Source organism: Gymnoscopelus braueri (assembly GCF_963280865.1).
Source record: "Gymnoscopelus braueri genome assembly, chromosome: 22".
Taxonomy (NCBI): Eukaryota; Metazoa; Chordata; class Actinopteri; order Myctophiformes; family Myctophidae; genus Gymnoscopelus; species Gymnoscopelus braueri.
The window spans coordinates 6924306-6940074 of NC_137624.1; the positions used below are offsets into that span (position 1 = coordinate 6924306).

Below are 15769 nucleotides of genomic sequence, written 5' to 3' on the forward strand. Positions count from 1 at the left end.
GGATGCCAACCGCTGTACAATAAAAAGAAGAAGTCAGACACTCCCACACAGTAGGTGGCGGTAAAGCACCTCTATTGGCGGGAGGTAGAAGAAGGGTGTTTGTTGATATTTAGCTTTTATATTATCGGCGCTAAAAAAGCTTATTTTAAAACATCCTTGATTAAAAGATCAAAGCTGTTCGTGACTTAATGTGAGAAATAAAGAGGCTCATTTATCCTACAAGAATCTCCGTTGTTTCTACAAGGTAAACAAACACTTTAGGAGCAGAACAGAGGAAGATTGTTGTCAACGCTTTACTTTCACTCTGTTGTTTTGACAAAGTCATAGAGACTTAGAGGTTATGTATGAGACCTTCATAAACATTATTTTATTATGAGTTTTTTCACTGTAGAACAGCTTCACTTTGTCTGTGTAGCGCTAGCTTTGTGAGCTCAAGGAGGCTCTAGCCTTGAACAAGACAGTCAGTCCTGGAGTTCAAGTTCTTTCAAAATAGTCTTTGCACTTTCGCCCTTTTTGGTCCGTACATCTACATAAACGTTCATATTTCAAATGTAAAGTGCTTACCCCATGGCCACAAATGTTACAATTATGTACGTTCCCTCTGAAGTACCCCTATATCCCGTATTGTTCAATAAAAAGCATTTGAATCTGATCGTTTGCCATTTTTCTCATAGAGTTATAATGTATCAGAGTGCAATACACCTCCCAACCTATAGGGTCGCGCAGTTGGAAAGCGTGGAAGAAATGGCCATCAGTCGGATTAAAATGCTTTTTATTGAACAATAATAATAATACGGGTACTTCCGAAGGCCCGTACATGATTTTAACATCCGTGGCCATGGGGTAAGCACTTTATATTTGAAATCTGAATGTTTATGTAGATGTACGGACCCTAAATGCGAAAAGTGCAAAGACTATTTTGAAAGAACTCCAAGACGGTCATATTATATATGACAGTCCTGTATCAAGGCTAGGGCAGTTTGGTAAAGATTGGTGCAGATTAGAAGGTCAAGGATCATATTGAGGTGGATCATCATGGATGAGGGACCAGTATACTGAGAGACAGAATTACATTTAGCAGGTTGACACAGGGGCGTAGCACCAAATTCTGGGCCCTGGGGACAAAGATTCACTGTGGGCCCCCCTATGATTTTTTTTCTGGTCTAAAATAATAATGTATTGGTCAGTGAAGTATCTTCTGACTGACTGACAGTCAGACAGACACTCAAAATAGTAAAGATGTTTGATCCATAATCTGGATCAGAGGGTGGCGCTAATGCACCAAAAAGATGGATGCCAACCGCTGTACAATAAAAAGAAGAAGTCAGACACTCCCACACAGTAGGTGGCGGTAAAGCACCTCTATTGGCGGGAGGTAGAAGAAGGGTGTTTGTTGATATTTAGCTTTTATATTATCGGCGCTAAAAAAGCTTATTTTAAAACATCCTTGATTAAAAGATCAAAGCTGTTCGTGACTTAATGTGAGAAATAAAGAGGCTCATTTATCCTACAAGAATCTCCGTTGTTTCTACAAGGTAAACAAACACTTTAGGAGCAGAACAGAGGAAGATTGTTGTCAACGCTTTACTTTCACTCTGTTGTTTTGACAAAGTCATAGAGACTTAGAGGTTATGTATGAGACCTTCATAAACATTATTTTATTATGAGTTTTTTCACTGTAGAACAGCTTCACTTTGTCTGTGTAGCGCTAGCTTTGTGAGCTCAAGGAGGCTCTAGCCTTGAACAAGACAGTCAGTCCTGGAGTTCAAGTTCTTTCAAAATAGTCTTTGCACTTTCGCCCTTTTTGGTCCGTACATCTACATAAACGTTCATATTTCAAATGTAAAGTGCTTACCCCATGGCCACAAATGTTACAATTATGTACGTTCCCTCTGAAGTACCCCTATATCCCGTATTGTTCAATAAAAAGCATTTGAATCTGATCGTTTGCCATTTTTCTCATAGAGTTATAATGTATCAGAGTGCAATACACCTCCCAACCTATAGGGTCGCGCAGTTGGAAAGCGTGGAAGAAATGGCCATCAGTCGGATTAAAATGCTTTTTATTGAACAATAATAATAATACGGGTACTTCCGAAGGCCCGTACATGATTTTAACATCCGTGGCCATGGGGTAAGCACTTTATATTTGAAATCTGAATGTTTATGTAGATGTACGGACCCTAAATGCGAAAAGTGCAAAGACTATTTTGAAAGAACTCCAAGACGGTCATATTATATATGACAGTCCTGTATCAAGGCTAGGGCAGTTTGGTAAAGATTGGTGCAGATTAGAAGGTCAAGGATCATATTGAGGTGGATCATCATGGATGAGGGACCAGTATACTGAGAGACAGAATTACATTTAGCAGGTTGACACAGGGGCGTAGCACCAAATTCTGGGCCCTGGGGACAAAGATTCACTGTGGGCCCCCCTATGATTTTTTTTCTTTAAAAAAGACAAAAAAAAAAAAAAAAAATTCTTGTCAACGCCCCTGGGTTGACAAGAAGTCTTACAAATACACAAAGCCACATACTATATCGGCAACATTAAGAAGAAAAAATTGGGTTATGAAATCTCATCTATATTTAGAGTTTGGCTAGCCCTAGAATGTCTGTGATCTTACATACATTTCAAGTATTCCAAATACACAGTCATAGATCGCTCTCGGAGCCCCACTGTGTAGTGGCGATCTGCGCGGCCATAAAAGTGCTCTAAACTCCGTCTGTACTCACCCAATAATTAATTCCTAAGAGTTGGAGTCATATTTTGTCCTCTAGTTTCATATCCATTTGAAAGTTCTGCCAGAAAACGTGTGTTTAGTCAAATATCTCCACTTTTTCACGAGTTGCACACGGACGACTTTCTGTAGGGAGCTAGGGGGGGCGACTTGAGTGACGGACCGAATGTACCCAAACGGTCCATCACTCAAGTCGTTTGGCAAGACATTTTATACAGTTTTCAGCTTGTTGTTCAGGAGAGCTCCATAGTTATTTGACTTGCTAATACTCATAATGTGATTGCATTCATGTGATGTTGTCACTGTAATTTCTCTCCATGAGTATTGTGTTAATTAAAGGTAGGAAATGGGAATGCCACCTTGAACTACAGTCATGCACAGTCAATTACATGACGATAAGGTTGAAAATGGGTGAAGTGCTTGTTTAAGCCTATCGTGTAAACACTCGTTACTATCTTACCCTTTATTCCTTCTCCTCCTACTGTCTTATAGACTTCTCTAGCAAAGGGAGACATGGCTGAAATGATTCCAGTCGATGCCAGTTTACCCCCCTGCCCTATGGATGTTACCTCACTGTCCTCACTGGAGAGTGACAACTTTGTGTTTGTGGAGAACACGCATCCCAACAAGATATTAGAGGGCCTCAACAATCTACGACTCAAAAATGAGTTTTGTGATGTGATTCTCTGCTGTGAGGGACAGGAGTTCTCCTGTCATCGTAATGTACTAGCCTCCTTTAGCCCTTACTTTGAGGTAAACACACATCCTCATAATGTACTAGCCTCCTTTAGCCCTTACTTTGAGGTAAACACACATCCTCATAATGTACTAGCCTCCTTTATCCCTTACTTTGAGGTAAACACACATCCTCATAATGTACTAGCCTCCTTTAGCCCTTACTTTGAGGTAAACACACATCCTCATAATGTACTAGCGTCCTTTAGCCCTTATTTTGAGGTAAACACACATCCTCATAATGTACTAGCCTCCTTTAGCCCTTACTTTGAGGTAAACACACATCCTCATAATGTACTAGCCTCCTTTAGCCCTTACTTTGAGGTAAACACACATCCTCGACTTTACATGTCAATATTTATTGACACGTGTTCTTAAGGAAATGGGATTCCTCTTTGGCTTTCATATGAACCGAACATAATCCAATCAATTCACTGTTAGTATTGACACTATGTGAATAAGACATGAATGAACAATAAGCTCAAAACCAGCCATTCATCTTTTCAACCTGCACAGGCAATGTTTACAACAGAGTGGATGGAGTCCCAACAGATAAGAGTAGCCATCAATGGAGTAGAACCTCAGATGATTGGCATGATGGTGAACTATGCCTACACTTCAAAGGTGCTCATCTCCACAGCAAATGTGCAGGTGATGTATTATCACCATAAACCTTATTCATTCTCTCAGTTTTTGACATCTTTCCGCATCTGTGTTTTAAAACATCTATTTTGTTTATTTGTTCTAGGCCCTGCTAGCAGCATCAAACCTGCTAAATGTCATGGCTGTTCAGGAGGCCTGCTGTCATTACATGGAGCGTCACATGGATGAAAAGAACTGTGTAGGAATCCACTGCTTTGCTGAGGCACACTCCTGTAAGAAGTTGGAGAAACACAGCAGTTATTACATTCTGGAACACTTCAGTGTCGTCTATCAGCAGGTCAGAGATTGAGAGATGCATTTCCCATGTTGTTTGTCTGTTGTTGGCTTAATCAGGCAGAGATAGGCCCACCCAAGCTGATACAATATTAAAAGTATTTTATTACAAATACTCAACCTGTCACCAACACAACTGACAGAAAATCCAATCAGTCATTGGTCAGTAATTGGATGAATATTAACAAGCTACTTTCACTTGTCTCTTTTTTTTTAACCAAAACTACATGTCACGTGACTCAGTGAGCACTTGAGAGGAGAAAAGGTTCATAATGTATCAACTAGTCTACTGTATTTCTTCCGCCCCTAGGAAGAGTTTCTCTCTCTCTCTCTCTGGACAAACTGACAGAAATTCTTTCCAATGATGATCTTAATGTATCCAAGGAGGAGATGGTGTTTGAGGCTGCCATGTTGTGGTTAAACAAGTGTCCTACTAGGCAGAGCTTTGAAAAGGTCAGTCACTTCCCACTCTTTCACATGATTTTCTAGAGAGACCGTAGAGAAGTTATAGCAATGTTTCTGGATTCTACCATGCTATGTGATTGAAGCACTGCTAAGGAGAATTGGAGATACATATTTTTAACTATGTCTAAAAGGCCAAATCTGTCATCATGTCTGTGGTCTCCTTCATATTTTAATTCAGTTTAGATTTGAACATCTCTACTTTGCACCCAGCTTAATTATGGAGGATTAAACACCACTGTTGTTGCACACCACAATTATGGGTGCAGCTCAGGAGCATCTTGCGTCAGACAGTTGTGAATTAGATTATGAAAATATAAATAATGGTCATGATTATACTTCCTAAACATATAGGATACAAAAAGTACAGTATTAAATGGTGGCTTACTGTATGTACATGTTTGATTCCTCACCTTGTCTTGAGTCAGATGTAGAGATTTGAAAGCAATGTTTAAATGTTGTTCAGCCCATATTCAGTTGGACTAGTAAATAACTAGTGTTCTATTTTGTTCTTGAAGGTACTAGAGCATATCCGTCTGCCTCTTATCAGCCCCTCCTACCTCCATGATGAGATTGAGTCTCTGGATGTGGTGAAAGAATCCCAGGGCTGTCAGAGGCTCATCTCTGAGGCCAAGAACCAGCATCTCCTACCTTACAGCCATAGAGCTGAACCACGCAGGGCCACAGGCAGTGGTGAGCTGTGGGTTTTTGAGCTATTTTATGACGTCACGGCGCACGTGCACGCGCGCGGGCATGTGCACATAGCATAGAGTTAAAAGGCACATAGCCACTCAGCTCAGTGCTAGTTGAAATACTGTATTCAGCATGTGATTATTAATGTAATTATATTTCTTATTATTTTGTTGCATTGTTAATTTGTTGTTTTTATTTTTGTTTCAATGAATTAATTATTTTATTTTCCTTTTAGTTTTATATAAAAGTCCTTTACATAGACTCACCCACACATAAGTAGTTAAAATAATCAGACAACTTGTCTTTGTCTTGTCTCAGAGAACTGGGTCCTCTGCTAAGCGATCCCCTTCACACTCTGCAGTGCAGAGACTGTTGTCTCTCATTGTGAGAGGAATGCACACATTCAATTCAAGTCCATGGCTTTTCTCGATTAGCCTAATGTTATGCAAAGCAGCCAGGTAGACGCTATTGAGAACGGCTCGCAAACCTTGAGAGGCTATTGTTTAAGCTTTAAGGTGTTAAAGACCGCCGCTGACGGTGCGTGCTCGCATGTGGAGCATGCGTGAGCCCCCAGCCCCCATAGTGTCAGAGCTAAGGGGTCGCCGACCTGCGAACAGGCTCTTTGCATGTAGTTTAAGCGCAAGGGGGCGGGGCCGCGGGTGGGGAGAGAGTCTGGCGACGCGAGTTGGGGCAAACGCAGTCCCCACAACATCATTTACGATTCTGTGCCTATCGGTACATAACTCGGATGGTGCTTAGTCGACTAGCAGACCATCGGCCGGTCGTCGCGGGCACTCGCGCCTGGAGGCGCTCGGGCGCGACTCCTCGGCCTCAAGGTCTGCTGAGTCGGCGCGCCTCCGTCATGGTCCAAAAGTAGTCTGCGGTTGTTTGAAAAATCGTAAATGATGTTGTGGGGACTGCGTTTGCCCCAACTGCCACTCAGTGCACTAACAACATAGCTCGCGTCGCCAGGCTCTCTCCCCACCCACCACCCGCGGCCCCGCCCCCTTGCGCTTAAACTACATGCAAAAAGCCAGTTCGCCGCCGACCCCCTGAGCACCCCCCTAGAGCTCAGGTACCCTGCCTCCCACATGCATGCATGTTGCAACTGATGCTGGAAAAAAGTCCTCAAGGGTTTTCTATTTCCTCGAATGTGTAAACATACCTGGCAATACAAATTATTCTGACTGTCTTTTTTTCTTCGGTGTGGCGTTTGGGGATTTTTCAAGAGTTTAGCCTCCTTTAGCCCTTACTTTACTCAGCACCAGGCACCATCCACGCACCTGGTGCTGTTTTTATGGTGTAACCCTCTATATTAAAATGTGCTGTTTATGTTCTTACCCTCTATTAAACGGTATATCTAACTCGGTGAAGTGATACTGATGTTGGGAGGAGAGGAGCGCTACAGGCCGCTTGCCAGCGTTGAAAGCTTTAATCGCTGGACCAATCAATGGAAGACTCTGGCATGTCTGCCCTTCGCTGTAACCAAGCACAGTGTGGTTGTGTCAGGTGAGTAGTACCGTCGCAGTCAACTGGAATGAAGATGGGGATGGGTGATATGGCAACAAAGATTATGACATATTTCTTTTCATATAATATTGATATTATTTATCACGATGTACAGTACAGTAGAATTTGATAATGCTGCCAGTTTGAAGTGTTCTGATCATGACAAAAATCTGAAGGAACAAGAGCATTAAATCAAACCTTTCAATATTAGCACCTAGCAGTCCTTGAGTGGGTTCCAGAGGACGCCTAGCTACATGATTTATAATTGGGAACCAAATGGGACCCTTACTGGTCTGTAACTCTGAGGGCCTTGTCTTCCGTGGCCATTGCGCTACAATATCTTCCCATAACGCACAGAAATTACGCCTGGTTTGTCTAGATAGCAAATGATCTAGCAGCAACTTTGTGCATTGAGGTGTGTTGATCTTAAAATAAGGCGTGGTCTGGCGCAATCATGGCACAAAGCTATACGTTGCGCTTTGAGTTAAGACCAGCTCCAAGCTGACAGCAGCGCAGGTCATTTTGTTATTCTGGCAGCGTAGCGCACCCACGGCGCCTTATCCAAACAAACAATGTATCTTGAGCTGTAACCATCTTTATTGCTTTAAAAATCAAGGAATAACTCACTGTTTAAATTCTGCTCTTCTCCCACCATAGACTCTACTCTGTATTTGGCTGGAGGAGTATTCTCTGATGGATCAACCAGTAGGGAGATGTGGCGCTATGATCCTTCCCATGATGACTCCTGGTTGAAGATGGCTCCTATGATTTATGCACACGAATGCATATTCAGTAAGAAAGTCTTCTGTATTAGTCCAAGAGCTTAGCTCCCAAATACAAAGGAATCGTTCAGTTTGTGATAAAAGCATGAAATTTGGTACACTTATAGCTAAAGGCATTCCAAAAAGAATTGGATATGGAGCCATCATGAATTTTCAAATTTTCAAAATGGCCACCAGCAACAACTGTTTTCTTATGAATGATGGATATAGTATGATATTTCAGACTTATTTACTATACATAGTACTTGGTAAATGTCTTTTGGATAATAGAAAATTGTCATCGAATATTCAAGATGGCCGCCATTTTTCAAGATGGCAGTCGTCACTTGTATGATATGGGTGATCTCGGTGTCAAATCAGTAATTTTTTATGATGCAGAATTCAAATTTGGAACTTTGGAATTGGCCAGAAGCTTCCTTCTACCTCACAACTGAATATGACCACTGTTTCTTTCAAGATGGCAGCCGTATAGCCGAAATAAAAATTATAATGGCAAGAAAAGAGGCCTGAGAAAGCACGCGCACTACCATTGTTCCATGCATTGACGGGTTGTGACACTGTGTCAAGCTTTGCTGGCCATGGGAAAAAGACTGCGTGGGCTGTATGGACTGTGTTTCCTGAGCTTACACATGCCCTGTTGAAATTGTCTTCAGCACCAAATGACATACCACAGGAGGTAATGACCACAATTGAGAGGTTTATTTTCTTACTCTATGACCGAACCAGCACATGCACAGAAATAGATACGGCAAGGAGGAAGTTATTTGCAAAGAGGCACAATGTACAATCAATCCCTCCGACCAAGGCTGCCCTAGAAGAGCATGTCAAGAGAGCAGTATACCAAGGAGGCCACGTGTGGGGTCAAGTGCTGGTGTCAACACCAGAACTACCTTCACCGTGCAAATGGGGCTGGTCAAAGACATCTGAGGGGGACTATGAACCCTTCTGGACATGCCTACCAGATGCAGGCCAGTCCAGTTATGAACTTGTCTCTTGCAAATGTAAGAATGGTTATGTTGGGCAGTGCAAGTGCAAAAAAGCTCAGTTACAGTGCACAGCTCTCTGTTTCTGTGAAGGCGAGTGTGAATGGTCTTCCCTGTGATAGACCCTAGGTTTAGCCTCACTTAATATGAGTCTTGTGAGATAGATGGAAGCTTCTTAGAAAGTTCCTAATTCAACTCTTGCATCAAGAAAAATTTATAATTTGACACAGAGATCATCCATATCTAACTAGTCTGAAAAAATGGCAGCCATTTTGAATTTTCAATGAAAATGTTCAACTATCCAAAAAACACATTACCAAGTACATATGGTAAATAAATTCAACAAATTGTGTCTGTAATATCATATTATATCCATCACTCATTAGAAAACAGTTGTTGCTGGTGGCCATTTAGAAAAATGGCTGCCATGGGCGCCATGTTGAAAATTCATGACGACTCCATATCTAAATCTTTTGGGAATGCCTTTAGCTATAAGTGTACCAATTTTCATGCTTTTATCACAAACTGAACGATTCCTTTGTATTTGGGAGCTAAGCTCTTGGACTACAAGTGACGGCTGCCATCTTGAAAAATGGCGGCCATCTTGAATATTCGATGACAATTTTCTATTATCCAAAAGACATTTACCAAGTACTATGTATGTATAGTAAATAAGTCTGAAATATCATATTATATCCATCATTCATAAGAAAACAGTTGTTGCTGGCGGCCATTTTGAAAAATTGAAAATTCATGATGGCTCCATATCCAATTCTTTTTGGAATGCCTTTGGCTATAAGTGTACCAAATTTCATGCTTTTATCACAAATTGAACGATTGTTTTGGTTAGCTGCTGCACTATATATATATTTTCCTTTATCTCTGACTACTCACAATACAGAGAAGAAAATAGTTGGCTGACTACACAGGCTGCAGTTCAAGAGTCTGTCTCCACAGTACTTTACAGGGTCCATTACAGTTACCCATTCACACACATACACACATCGATGGCGGAGGCAACCATGCAAGGTATCAAACCTGCTCACCTGGAACAGTTATGGGTTCAGTGTCTTGCTCAAGGACACTAACCCCGTGGGAGCCGGGAATTGAACCGGGAACCTTCTGATTTGACCCAGTCTTTTTGTTTTTCCCCTTGCACAACCCCACATGGTCCATAGGCCTGGTGACGCTGGATGGATATGTGTATGCAGTGGGTGACCACAGAGCAGTGAATGTCGAGAGGCCCCACACTCGTGTGCAACGCTACACCCCAAACACCAACACCTGGCAGCTTGTAGAGACTCCTGACTCCATGATTTCCTGTTACTTTTCTTGCGGCCTTGTTGTGGTCGCACTAGATGGACTGCTCTATTTTATTGGTATGGAACAGGTTTATACACCTGCAGATTCAATCTGCAAGGTTTCATGAGAGTATTTTTTGTGTGCAAATGTCCAAATATTTTATGTTCGTCCTTCTCCTGTTGATTATAATGTTTTGCCATGTGTCCTCCTGGGTCCTAGGTGTTGATGTTATTCGGGAGGATGGTTTTGTCCCACAACAACCCCAGATGTTCAGTTACAACCCTAACACGAATGCATGGACAGAAGTCGCTTCTATGCAGAATATTCCACGTGCTGGTTTTGTTGCCTGCACTCTCAAAGGAAAAATCTACGTCATGGGTATTTTAATGGCTCTTCTTAGTTTCATAATGGGCACTTCAACTTGATTGTAGTTTAGGCACATAATGGAGTCCTCTAACAGTCACTATCCTGTTAATTCCTTCTTATGAATAGGTGGTATGGATGATGATACAGAACCCATGGACCGGGTGGAGTGCTACGACCCAGAGACCAACCAGTGGACCATGTGTGCCTCCATGAAGATGCCACGCTCCTTTCCTGGCGTAGCTGTGGTGGATGGAATGATCTACGTACTAGGAGGGCAGAGTGACGAGGACAGGTAAGAGGCTGCTGCTTCATGAAATCCTGTTCACACCAGACATTACTCTATTGACTATTTGTCTCTCTTCATGTAGGAGTCAACACACCATCGAACGGTACTGTGAAGACACAGACTTGTGGGAAATGGTGGGGGAGATGCCCACCTTTCGCACGTATTTCGGCTGTGTCTCTCTCTGGCTATGGAAGGATGCACTCTGTGAACTGAGAGGAAGATGACAGAAAGATCCTCTAGGTTACTAACAGACATTAAAGACAATGGTTCAGAACTACTGAAGGATGATGGTGGCACAGGGAGAGGTGTCAGTCTATTATTCAAGTTGAATAATCCATTTACAGGCACATGTTGTGACGAACAAAAATGGAGTGGCAACCAAGCACTGTTGTTGCTGAGAAACTTATGGTTTTGGTTTGTCTCCTTCCCTAAAAGTGACTATTTGACTGGTAACGTTATGTAATAGAACATGTCTCTCGTAGTTTCCCAAAAAAGGTAATTGTTCATGTTATACGTCAGTGGTTCACAAAGTGGGGTCCAGGGACCCCCGCGGTCCCCAGCAAAATGAATAGTTTAGTTTCACTATTATTTCACTGGCTAGAAGGTCAGCCAATGAGAGAATGTATAAGAATGACTATTCAGATCTTAAGTTGTATTCTATCCATCTACAGTAAAGACAGTTGTAGAATTCTGTACTAAATCTAATCTAACAACAAAAATGTTCTCTTAAGCTGGTTCCTGGCACTAAATATGATCAACTGGGGGTTCATATAATAATACATTTCAATTTGACATAAATGTTTGAGAACCACTGAGGTAGGCTACTTTGAGCTGCCATGAAGAGTAAGTACTTGCTATTGCCTGACTTGACCAATAGATGGCGCTAGCTCTACCTGTAAGGATGTATCTTGAGTCAGTACTTGTTCACAGTATTTTGTTTAGTGTGAATATAAATATAATTGGCCTATTATGTTTTCTGTCATATATTAGAAATGTACAATTTACTTGGTGTGGGTCTATTTTAGTGCACGGTTTGCATATCCAAGGACTATCCAATCAGGTTGAATAACAAATTGTACATTGTTACATTGCATTGTAACAATTATCTTTATTTTGTTTTATACTTGAATAAATATTCCGTTTTTTTTGCAAACAGGTTTCTATTCAATGACCATGAATTTACATCCCATTTTAAACTCCCAGTTCCTCCCAAAGATCAATACTGCTGACTCAGTTAGGAAAACAATTTTGCATTAAAAATGTATCGTTGAATTTATTAACAACAAATACTGTAGTAGCTAGTGGCCTGTTCAAACACCATATTTGAACTGGGGACACCCACCCTGACAAGCACTTGAAATTGTAGGAGTTGAGGGGTTACATTTTGTTTGACTTTGTTCCACAGATAAATATTGTGAAAATAGCCGATCTACAACCTCACAATGCCTCACATTGCGAGGCGTTGTGAGCTTGTAGATCGGCTATTTAGGAAAAAAAATTGCCTCTTATATTATTTGACAATTTGGCCAATGTTTGACCAATTTTATAGTATAATTTGTTGATCACTTTTGATGCAGTACTGGTCTTTTTTTCTTTTAGGTAATAAAACATTAAAATTCCTTAAATTGTCACTTCAGTGTCCACCCAAAATCATGTGACACTCAAAATCATATGTGGGGACGGGCCCCGACCCACAGGTTGAGAACTCCTGAAATAGAGGAATCAGTGGAGCATGTCATCTGTCACTGTCATAAATAGTCTGAGAGCTACAAACATTAAAAGAGACAACTCATGAAGTTTGGAGTGGAAGAGATGAGTCTAAAATGTATTTAACATCGAGTCTAGTGCATTATTTGAAAGAAACTGGCCTGGTCAAGATAAGTATCTTCTGACTGACTGACAGACACTCCCACACAGTAGGTGACAGTAGCTAAAATGTAAGTGCCCCAAGTCTGTCAAGTCACACCACACACTCACTGCTTTAAAAATAAAAGCACAATTAATTTTGTGTATGGAATTTGGAAAGCGAAAGCCATTGGTGCAAAATAATAAATAAACAAAAATTAAATAAATAAATATATAGCAAGGAATGCATTTTTTATTTCATGACAAACTTTATTTAATTTGGAGACTAAATGGTCTTCCATAATTTTCGACACAGACAGACAGATAGATAGATAGATAGTATTAAGAATGCAATCATCTTAACTCAGTGAGCTACAAGTCTCCAGATGTCATTTGTCATACAGTAGTATAAGCCTACACTTTATTATATCCAGTGGTGGACAAAAGTGCTCAACTCCGGCATCCTACTTGAGTCAAAGTATACGTACTCGGGAGTAATATTTGATCAGGAATATGACAATCATAGTCAAACACTACTCAACTACACCCTGACAAGCACTTGGAATTGTAGGAGTTGAGTTTGATTTTGTTTGACTATGTTCCACACATAAATATTGTGAAAATAGCAGATCTGTGAGCTTGTAGATCAGCTATTTTCTATTTCTTCTTTTATTATTCTTTCTTATATTATTTGACAATTTCACCAATGTTGGACCAGTTTTTGTAGTATAGTTTGTTGATTACTTTTGTTGCAGTAATGGTCTTTTTTCTTTTAGGTATTAACACCTAATCTGCCAGAATTATTTCAGATTTTTTGCTGTAGACTGCCAGAGATTTTTCATTGAAAAAAAAAGTACTCAGGAGCCGAGATACAGAATTTTTAAGTTTTAAGTTAACAAGGAAGTGGATAGGAGTTTAAATCTTCGATAAATCATATCTCCTTGGTCTTTGGGTCCAAAAACAAGAAAAAAACTGGGGGAAAAAATCTGATCTGCGTCTTTGGCAGCCAGGCGAGAAATTAATTAGAACGCAGATATGCGTCTTTGGCAGCCAATGTGTGTTAAAAAGGTCTTAAAAGTCCTTAAATTGTCACCCATAGGTTGAGAACCCCTGAAATGGAGGAATCGGTGGAGCATGTCATCTGTCACTGCCATGAATACTCTGAGAACTACACACATAAAAGAGAGAAATCATTAAGTGTGGAGTGGAAGAGATTAGTCTAAAATGGATTTAACATCAAGTTAGATAGTAGTGCAGTGGTTCCCAAACCTTTTAAGACCCAAAAGTCGTTTGCCCGGTACCCAAACTAGTAAAAATAGCAGATCTACAAGCTCACAACGCGTTGCTAAAAAAAATCTTTTGAAATGATATATGTATTTATTTAAATGTAGGAAACTGAAAAAAGGAGATATTTAATTACTCGCAACCCATACAAATGTGTCCGTGATCCAAACATGGGTCCCGACCCACTGTTTGGGGAACAGTGGTCAAGTGCATTATTTGAAAGAAACTGGACTGGTCTAAAATAATAATGTATTGGTCAGTGAAGTATCTGACTGACAGACACTCCCACACAGTAGGTGGCGGTAATGCACCTCTAGTCTAGTGGCGTGAAGTAGAAGAAGGGGGGGTTTGTTGCCATTTAGGCTCGTGCAAAAAAATAAAAAAACTTTTAAACTTCCTTGATTAAAAGATCAAAGCTGTTCGTGACTTAATGTGAGAAATTAAAAGGCTAATTTATCCTACAAGAATCTCCGTTGTTTCTACAAGGTAAACAAACACTTTAAGAGCAAAACAGAGGGAGGATGATTGTTGTTTTGAACTTTTGAACTTTCACTCAGTTGTTTTCATAGCCCTGAAGCTTGACTGTCGTACCATGACAGTCATGGAACCACTTATTCTTGGTTTGCGATTTTTTTTACATTTACAACTGCCACATCTACTTAAACGTTCAGATTTCAAATATAAAGTGCTGACCCCCAAGCCACGGATGTAACAAGTTGAAGTGCACCTGTAAGTACCCTTATCTTACGTATTGTTCAATAAAAAGCATTTTAATCCGATTGGCGGCCATTTTCTATTTTTATTTATATTTTTTATGATGTATCAGAGTGCAATACACCTCCCAACCGATAAGGTCGCGTAGTTGAAAGCATCGGAGAAAATTCGAAGAAAATGACTGGCGATCGGATAAAAAAGCTTTTTATTGAACAATACGGAAGATACGGGTACTTAGACCGGTGCACTTTAACTGATTACATCCGTGGCTTGGGGGTCAGCACTTTACACTTGAAATCTGAACGTTTATGTAGATGTAGCAGTTTTAAATGTAAAACATTCGCAAACCAGGAACAAGTGGTTCCATGACGCTTGTGACAGACGAGCGTCATGTGAACCATGGCTATTGTTTTCACAAAGTCAGAGACTCTACGGTTATGTATGAGACCTTCATAAACATTATTATTTTATTAAGAGGTTTTTCACTGTAGAGCAGCTTCACTTTGTGTAGCGCTTGCTTTGTAAGCTCAAGGAAGCTCTAGCCTTGATACAAGACTGTCAGTCCTGGAGTTTTTTTCAACGTTTTTGCACTTTCGTATTTACGGCCCGTACATCTACATAAACGTTCAAATCTCCAAATATAAAGTGCTTACCCCATGGCCACGGATGCTACAATTATTTACGTTTCCTCAGAAGTACCCGTATATTCCGTATTGTCCAATAAAAAGCATTTTAATCGGATCGGTGACCATTGTCTCCAGAGTTATAATGTATCAGAGTGCAATACACCTCCCAATCGATAGGGTCGTGCAGTTGGAAAGCGTGGAAAAAGTAGCCACCGATCGGATTAAAATGCTTTTTATTGAACAATAAGGAATATACGGGTACTTCTGAGGGCCCGTACACAATTGTAACATCCGTGGCCATGGGGTAAGCACTTTATATTTGTAATTTGAATGTTTCTGTAGATGTACGGACCCTAAATGCGAAAGTGCAAAGACTATTTTGAAAGAACTCCAAGACGGTCATATCATTATGACAGTGTATGAAGGCTAGGGCAGTTTGGTAAAGATTGGTGCAGATAAGATTAGAAGGACAAGGATCATATTGAGGTGGATCATCATGGATGAT

General features: G+C 40.6%; 1 protein-coding gene across 1 annotated transcript; it reads left to right on the forward strand.

Annotated features, from left to right (window-relative positions):
- Positions 1 to 1385: 1385 nt before the first annotated feature.
- Positions 1386 to 11901, forward strand: LOC308078788 (kelch-like protein 24). Its single transcript, XM_080420140.1, has 13 exons — positions 1386 to 1535; positions 3234 to 3494; positions 3993 to 4127; positions 4225 to 4416; positions 4556 to 4574; positions 4723 to 4865; positions 5393 to 5567; positions 6942 to 7076; positions 7734 to 7868; positions 10020 to 10220; positions 10363 to 10521; positions 10636 to 10801; positions 10878 to 11901. Exons 2-13 carry the CDS (start codon positions 3255 to 3257, stop codon positions 11017 to 11019), a joined length of 1842 nt encoding a protein of 613 aa, XP_080276266.1. The 5' UTR covers positions 1386 to 1535; positions 3234 to 3254; the 3' UTR covers positions 11020 to 11901.
- The last annotated feature ends 3868 nt before the right edge of the window (positions 11902 to 15769 follow it).